The 9,145-nt window shown below is 29.5% G+C and overlaps 2 protein-coding genes across 2 annotated transcripts; one reads left to right on the top strand and one right to left on the bottom strand.

The window, feature by feature from the left end:
* On the top strand, window positions 1–632 carry LOC105852218 (uncharacterized). Its single transcript, NM_001364746.1, has one exon. It carries the CDS (start codon window positions 44–46, stop codon window positions 296–298), a length of 255 nt encoding a protein of 84 aa, NP_001351675.1. The 5' UTR covers window positions 1–43; the 3' UTR covers window positions 299–632.
* Window positions 633–3,102: 2,470 nt separating this feature from the next.
* Window positions 3,103–6,181, bottom strand: LOC101512743 (uncharacterized). Its single transcript, XM_004502698.4, has 6 exons — window positions 5,561–6,181; window positions 5,049–5,211; window positions 4,709–4,885; window positions 4,527–4,610; window positions 4,328–4,409; window positions 3,103–3,865 (listed from the first exon to the last, which is right to left on the bottom strand). Exons 1-6 carry the CDS (start codon window positions 5,896–5,898, stop codon window positions 3,432–3,434), a joined length of 1,278 nt encoding a protein of 425 aa, XP_004502755.1. The 5' UTR covers window positions 5,899–6,181; the 3' UTR covers window positions 3,103–3,431.
* Between the last annotated feature and the right edge of the window lie 2,964 nt (window positions 6,182–9,145).

The raw sequence follows: 9,145 nt of genomic DNA on the forward strand, positions 1-9,145 counted from the left end.
ACCACAAATACAATTAATTAATTACCTCTTCCTAGCAATAAAAATGTTTATGTCTATCTTCAGCCACTTTGAGATCTCGCAGGCCCAGAAATGGTGCTTTTCCTTCGGTATGGGCCCAGCAAATAATGTCAATCTAAAGCCCAATACGGAAGCCACTTCCTCATCCGTCGCCACCACCGCCAAAGATCCGAAAACAATAATACCCGCTGGAGACAAGCTAAACCCGACCCGTTTGCGACCAAGGTTTGCTCCAGAGTTGGATGGCCTACACTGCTTTGAATGCATCATACCGTACTGAGTCATGGATTCAAATCAACTCCAATCTAAATTCGCTATGTGCAACAATTCCATTCTATTTATTTTTTTGATGTATAGTATCATCAATAGTCTACAAATATTAAGCTCTTATTTTTAGTGACTTCAAATTATGTTTACCAATAAAATGTAATTACTGCTAATGTCAAATAATAAACTGGCTTAAATTTACCTTTTCCTTCACTATCATTTACCTAATATTTTTTTAATTCATTTTTATTATTGTGATTTCTTAAAGCTTGGAAAAATCAGTGGCTTGGTACAGCAGTAACACATATAGAATAAAAGAAGGCTTTCTTTGGCATATTCGTTGCATTTTAAGTTTCCCTTTCACATAGTTCAAGACAATGTAATCCCATTCCCCACTTTATAAACCATTTTTTTTCGTGATTGCTTCTCTTCGTTGCTAAGGAATATTCTATATCCACCCTTGCCATTAATATATACAACGTCGTTAAATTGCTAAATGTTAATTAAAATTTTAAGGGGAGCAATGGCTACGAGAAGTATTTATCCAGCTGTACCTGCTCTTGCTACTGCTGTTGGATTTTATTTCTTAGACAGAAACCATGTTAAGGTATGAATGTTTCCTATGAACAACATTATAAAATGGTATGTCTAGAAAATAAATTGTTTATGCAGTGCTTTACATATCTGAATTTCAAGATGTTTCAATATGTAGGAAATAAAAAAAGCCAATAAAAATATGAGACCACAAGTGAAAGATCAAGCGAAGATCCTTCAAAAGCCAAAATTCGCTCCACAGTTAGATGGTTTGCATTGTTTTGAAACCTTTGTGATGAATTAAAATCGCTAGAGCCCGGTTAATCGATTTGTATGTTGCTAACTTGAGCAGAATGATGAGTATGATAGACTATCTCTTATATTTTCTCACAGCAAGATTCTTTTTTTCTAATTTATTTCGAAAAAATAAACAAATTAGTTATTCAAATTGAAAATATAAGTGTCTGTCAAATTAATTTTTAAATTTTGTTAATTAATAAATATATTCTGGAAACTGTAAATAGTAATAAAAATAATTAATATTTAAACTTTCATATCGAGAGTATGATATGCCATATTAATTGAATATTTGACTTATCTATATTAATCTTATATTAATTTCATAACAACTTCAAATAACTTTTTGATGAAATTTAGATCTTTCATTAATAATTTATCTATAATTAATCAATACATAATTACTTATAAATTTATATCTAAAATAATAAAATTTCATCAATCAATTTATCTCTAAGTAGATGATTTTAATATGAGATCAACATGAATAAAATATATATTCAATTACAATGTCATACCAAAATATCCAACGATAAAATTTAAATAGTAACTATTTTGATTGATGTTTAACAATTTGAATAATTATATTTGCTATTTCACAAAATTTAAAAATTAATTTGACGTATACTTGTGATTTTAAGAACCAATACATGTATTCCCTCAATTTATTTCATATATATCCTCGGCTGCTTTTATTTGTTTTTTTTTTTTTTTTTTTTTTTTTTTGTATGTTTCACAATTTACTCTTGTATGATAAACTTGAGCTCCCGAATAAAGTTAAACTTTAAATATTTTCAAAATTTTAATTAACAACAAAAAATAGAGAAGCAAAAAGTAAAAATAATATTAAATTAGTCCATTAGAAGACAAAACTGAAGTCATATTTCATATTTGTCTGACTATTGTCTTGCTTGTTATCTAATACTTCCTTCAAAATAAAATATATAAAAGAAATTAATATATTTAAACTAAATTAATTTTTTAAATATTATTTTTTTTTTCATATTTTTTATTTTTAGAAATGGATCAAACGAAGGATCAAAGTTCTTATTCAAACATCTTCTCTTGATTGTCTCCTAAAAGTGTTGATTATGAGACAATTAAAGAAAATATTTAGAAAAACTATGATCTTTCATTTTGACAGAATGAACCAAAAAAAATTATTGTAGTCTTCTTTACTTTGGACGAAGTCACTGGAATTTCATCCTAATTTTTTTATATTATATAGGAAGCAATCAAAAAGAAGAAAATATATAGATATATATGTCCCCATTCTTATCACGCACTTGGAGAAAACATGGAGTTGTTCTATACCACATAATTGATGAGCCTGCAAGGTGTCCCTTTTGTAGATCTTACAAAGAATGTGTGGCTGAGAAAAGTAGTTTACCTGTACTCAAAATAATCAAATGAATCCTCTTTAGATTGAATTCAAAAATGCTGGGACAGATTCCAATTATCCTTAAAAATTGCTCTAAAGTTTGATATAGATCAATTTTGTGGGTTTATTCAAAGTTTAACAGAGATGCAATATTAGTGTAAAATAATTTTACAATATCTCGTAAAAACTCATGATATTGTTACTGCATAGGTTCATTTCTCAAATTAAAAATAACTGCAAAATAATGAATTCTTATAAGCCGTCACTGTAAAAGTAGCTTCATCGAGTCTATATTCCATTTTTAGAACGAGTCTATATTCCAAGCCATATTGTACAACAATTATGTTTTACTCAAGAAAGAACTAACTCATTTTAAACACGTATCATCAATATGTCACGTTGAATACGTGAACACTAAGTATCCTAAAACAATGCGTCTTACATATCTGTTAAAATAAATGACAAAACCAAAGTGTTTCCACAGTCAAACAATCAACAGCAGGTTCCTCAGTTTGAACGTACTACGTTGTTGCACGATAAAATCAGTAGAATAGTAAAATTTATTGCCAACATTAGCAGATGGATAATTATAAATACAATTTAGCTGATAAAAATAGATTTACTTTATTGCTATGGAGTTTATACAGCCAGACAGTTTATTAGAAATTATTTGGTCTTTTTTCACCAACTCATGATCTAAGGGAACAAAAAAAGTTCAAAAAAAGCATCAACTACCCTCACTCCCAAACCAACAAGCCGAGACTATCTCATTCCCTTTGATTTGTTTTCTTTTTAATTATACATCCTTTTTACCCAAAAAAGAACCTCCAAATTTTCAAGTAGTAATAATAACAAGGAAACTATAATGGATAATAACGTGGATCATCCAAAATAAATGGCTTCAAGAGATTGGTTTCACCTCTTGTTCTTACTATCATTTACCCATATTAGCAAATCTTCTAGCAACACCAAATAGAACATACTTGGTCACCAATCCTCTATCAAGACTACAAGCAAGAGCGATAGCACCGCCAATGACTAGCATCTTTGGTACGTTAACGCCCTGTGGTTTATCAGAAGTGATTGCACTTTCGGTTTGCGACAAGTCATTGGAGGATCCGATGGATTGTAAGTACTCAGGACTTACTTTTGTGTTGATACCGGCCATGAAAGCTGAACGGGAGAGTGGAGCTCCAGAAGCCCTTGCTTCTTGATAAGCACGCAGACCAGGCTCAATCTTTTGTACTGTTCCCCACATGCCTTTTCGTACTCCGAGCTTTGCAATTTCCCATGGAATTCCCATTTCTTCATGATGGAAGAGTAGAATTTCACATGCAGTTAGTTGACCATTATTTCTCTTTGATTCAACTGTCAACAAAAAACAGCATATTATCTTTGATCAGCAAACAAGTCTAGTGGTGAATGAATGACTAGTTCAAATTGTGAGTTAGTGCATGTTTGGTTTTGCAGTGATAAAAGTTGATTTTGGAAGAATTGATTTTGTAAAATTTATTTTACTTAAAAATGAGTTGAATGTAAAGTGGTTTATGTTTTGATACATTTATGTAAAAGTGAGTTCAACAATAAAATTCAATTGTAAAAATTACATTTAAACTTAAAATATGGTACAAATCATAGCTTCAAGTCAAAATTAATTCTGGAGGCAAAATCAATTCTCCTTAAGAGCAATCAACATGTCAAAATTAATTTACACCTCCAAAACCAATTTTGATAGCTCCAGACGTGGAACCAAACATAGGCTTAGACAACTCCAAATAGGTGACCTATTACACAAATTACACCTTAATTCAATAAGTTATCGACACAAACCTGCTCGAATGCACCAGCTAGAGTAGTACACATCAACACGTCTAGGTTTTTCTTTTCTTGGGATCTCAGGACAATCTAACCCCTAAAAGAAAGTAGAAAAAAATATAAGAACAACACAAATAATGCAGTGCAAAATTTAACCATCCTCAATTGATGTTTTCAAATATTCCAGGAAAAAATGTGAACTTTCTTCAAGTACCTTTGTGATACAATAGTAGGACCTCCCACATTCCCATATTCTTCGACCAATAATATATTCTCTGTCTTTGCAGAAGAAGGGGAACTGTAACACAGATAGATAGCAGCCATGATTAGCACATGAAAACAGATACCAAGACATTAAAGATTACACTTCAAATAAATAAATAAATCAAGTAGCACCTTTCGAATCCATAGCATTTTCATGGTTCCGGTAGTAGGACACTCTTCTAAGGTCGTCGACTTTATAAGCATATCATCCCAATTAGGTCGGAATTGATCATCCCAGAATAAATCCCTCACTGTCTCAGGGGTTGCATCCTCAAAAATAGTACTGCTTCGATATTGAGGAGGGCCATCCTATCAAATCAACAAGACAAAAATCAGTAACTTGAATCAGCCAAGAGATTTTACAGATAATATTGACAGCAAACTTCTATTGTATTTTGCAAATACTCAATAGAAATTCATTTAAGGAATTAAATCTAAGAACTAGCAGAAACAATACAAAAATATATCATACCTTTGGTTCTCTACGCCATGCCTGGTAACTCATAGTTGGAGTAGAACGATCCATCACCTGTATCCAAGGGAGACCTCCATCTTTCTCCTCCACAAGCTTGTATAAATGATGGAAATCATCCACTGTAACATAATTAGAATTATCTTCACTGGATTTCGGTGAACTGCACGGTTAAACAAAGTCAGATATAAGTCAATAACATACCATGTCCAAGTAAACATTCAATCCACACTTTCATTTCATTGCCAAAGTAATTGCATGACAGTGTACAGACCAATGAAATAATTCAACCAACCAACATATTCAATCTTATCCAAAATAGATGACAACATATCCAAATTATATTTATCCCTCAATCTTCCATTCTCAATTTCATTACTAGTTTAAGGAAGAAAAAATAAACAAGTGTAAATAACCATCATATACCAATTTTTGGGTAACAAATCAAAGAATCATATCCCTAATTTATTAAAAATAAATTAATAATAAAAACATAAACTCTAAATATATACCTTGTGGAACTAACAAATTTGGTGGGAGATGAAGAAGAAGATGAAGCTTTTTTATTCGTGTCTTTATTACTAATAACCAAAGATTCAGGGTTTGGAGTTTGCATTGTAATAGAAGAATTAACGAAAGGAGAAGACGAAAATCCAGGAGAACCTGAAGATGGTGAGGCAAAATCAAAAGACTTAGCCAAAGAAGTAGTCAATTTCTCTGTCCCCAAGCTAGCCCATTTGGGTTTCCAACACCATCCAACAACAACCCCCAAGAAAAACACTACCCACATAGGACTCAATAACAAACTCATCGTTGAACACAAACCCCAAATTTCAGGGTTTTCAACCATACAAGAAAAAGAGAAGGGAAAAAAAGATTCAAAAACGTAGAAAGAGAAGTTTGTGGGGGTAAATAAAGTAAAGGGCACCCCCAAAATCTATTATTTTTTATTGACGAAATGCGTTCGGCAGAAACTAAGAAGAAAAAGTTAAAAGGGGTTTGTGGAAGAAGTAACTGCAGAATATTTGAGGAGAAGAAAAAAAAGAATAAATAAAAAGGAGACAAATTTGGCGAAAAATCAGAGGGAGACAAAAAGAAAAAGATATGAGGTGTTTTTAGAAGGTAGATAGATTGATTAAGACACGATGGGTAGAAAGAAGATAAGAAAAGGGTTTATGGTTTGGGTTTGATTGAAAGAGGAGAGAGAGAAAGAGACACGGTGGTTAAAGAAGTTAGAAGGAACCAATGAGGGTGGTTTAAGTTAGGTGTTGGGTTTATGTTGGAGCCTTTTGTGTTTGTGGATATGATGATAATAAGAAAAGAGAATTTGAGGAGCCAATGAGCATTTTGGGGAAAGAGAGGCCAAATATAAAGAACGGTGGGAAACGAGTGATGTGGGAGGAAGAGAAGCGTGTGAATTTGTAGTGATGTTGAAAATGAAACCGAGGAGGGTATTCAACTCTTTGGAACTTGGAATTTCGTTGTTGAAGTCTAAGTTTCGTCAATTTGACGGTGTTTGTTTGTTGCTAGGTAATACGGAAAATGGGACTGAAGAAATTGAGTTTATAGTGGCGCGATTCTAAGCAAAAAGTTGATTGGTGAAAAGCTTTTTTCTTAGCCCTTGTTTTTCACGTTGAAAAACCTCCTTTTTCTTTCATTTTTCAGTATGTTTCACGCGCCACTACTCATAATCATTATTTATCATTTTCTTTAGTAAACCACAATTTTAATCATTGGAAATGTAGGGTCAATGGATCATCACTTTGGTTTTTTATCACATAAAAATTTTAAATTAATTATTGAATTATTATAAAATTTAAAAGATATAATTGATTATTATAAAATTTAAAAGATATAATTGATTATTATAAAATTTTATAAAAATCATAATTTATTGTCAAAATAATTTGTAATTGTTATAAATTAAAATGACTAATATTATGATCATTTAATGACTAATTTAAATTTTTTTGTTGAATCAAATGTTAAAGTATAAACATTCTATATTTTTAGGAGTGATTTAGCCCATTTTTTATGGTAAAATCATTTATAGTTTATTTATTTACAATTATATAGTATATAAGTTTTTCTTTAGTACTCCAAGTAACGATGAATGCAATTATAATTATATATTATTTTTGTCTTTATATATAAGACTTTGTTGAGAAAACTATGAGAATTAATAAAGTTGATTGTAATATTAAATTTATTTATAATTTAAATTGATTTTATTAGTTTATCTTTGAAGAAAAAGCATAAATTAATATTTTTATTATAGTATTTGTTACAAATTGCACAAAAAAATACTCACTTTAATAAAAAAAATGATATATTTAATCTAAAATTTATATCAAATACATTATTTTTTCTTATAAATAGAAAAGAAGGAGTATAAATAACTAGGGGTAAAGTAGTAAATAAATAACTTACGTAATTGGAAATTTGATGAGTCTTATAAAAAGGGACAAAGAGAAATCTCTATAGGATCTTATTATTAAAAACAGGGCACTTGTTAAAATATTAAAAATGTAAATATTATCTTGGAAGTGACACATTCAAATCCTTGAAAATTCGAATTTTGATATTTTCAACACAAAACTTCACTTTTATTTCTATTTTTAATTAATGAACAAGTCTTGTAAGGACATTTGTTATTATGACCCTAATTTAAATAGTTTATTATAAATATTAAATTTTATTAATTTAATTGTTAACGATAGATTACAAATTTTTACTTAATAGATTGGTTTTTAAATTTTAAACAAAATTTAAATTATTTCATACTTTATTAAATAAGTTTAAATGAATGCATAATGATAATTATTTTAAAATAAGTAAATATTAATTGTCAGATTATGGCTCTACTTGGTAAGAATATGAATGACAAATAAGTTAGTTTATACTTTATAGATAAATTTATAACATATAAACTATAGCCGATACGAAAAAAGAGAGTAAACTAACACTTTTGTACCCACTGTAGAGATTTGGCAAGGAAATTTGATCTCCCATCATCTTTTTATCACTTGTCTAAAGATAATTTATCGTATCATTGTTGCTCAAATGGAAGCTAAATACACGAAACTGGTTTGTGCAAGAAAGTATGTATGGTCCGCAAATCTCTTGTGTTCATTTTGTTGATGATCTTCCTTTTGCATAAATAGCCTTTTATTGAGCATACACGTTGCGTGATGCATTGCTTGGAGATGTTCTACCAACCATCTGGAAAAAGGATCAATAACTATAAGACTCGATAATTTTTTTAAAGAACTTTGATAACCAACTTCGTGATGACATTTTGCAACACACGAGGTTCATTCATGTAAACATTTTGAGCGAGTATAGTTAACACATCTTCGATAACAAAAAAAAAATCAAAAGGAGTTTCAATGAGATTCATGATAATTAAGTGGTTGGAAACATCGATGTTTGAGTTTAACTAATAAGATTACTATTTCAAAATTACTCCTTAGATTTATAAATTATCATCATACAGTATGATAACTAATCTCTCAAATCACATAATTATTAAATTATATGCTAGAACATTATATCCATTGCTCTTAAAATCATAGTTATTATATTATGATATTTTCCAGCTGTAGAGTAAGTTTACATTATTAATAATCTTAAAAAAGAAAAAAAAGTCTACAATAATTTGCTTTTAAATAGGAGGTAGGGTTAAGACCAAAAAATATATACATATATAGGAGGCAGGGTAGATTATTAATATTTTTTAAAAAACTATTCCTCTGTCGGTTTCTTTTTATGCGTCGTATTTGCATAATTTTTATGTTCTCATTTACTTTTTTATTTCAAAGTTTATTATATTACTTTTTAATTATTAATTAATTATTGTTCAATTACACGGTTAATATATAATCTTAAAAACATAGACAGTCATGGGAGAGTTCACTTTCATCTTTGTTCTCTCTATGTCAAACTCTCAAATCACATAGTTATTAAATTATATGCTATAACATTATATCCATTAAAAAAATCATATAGTTATTATATTATGATATTTCCAAGCTGTAGAGTCAAGTTTACATTAATAATAATCTTAAAAAAAAGAAATCTATAATATTTTGCTTTTA

Source organism: Cicer arietinum, chromosome 5, assembly GCF_000331145.2.
Source record: "Cicer arietinum cultivar CDC Frontier isolate Library 1 chromosome 5, Cicar.CDCFrontier_v2.0, whole genome shotgun sequence".
In the NCBI taxonomy this organism is placed as follows: Eukaryota; Viridiplantae; Streptophyta; class Magnoliopsida; order Fabales; family Fabaceae; genus Cicer; species Cicer arietinum.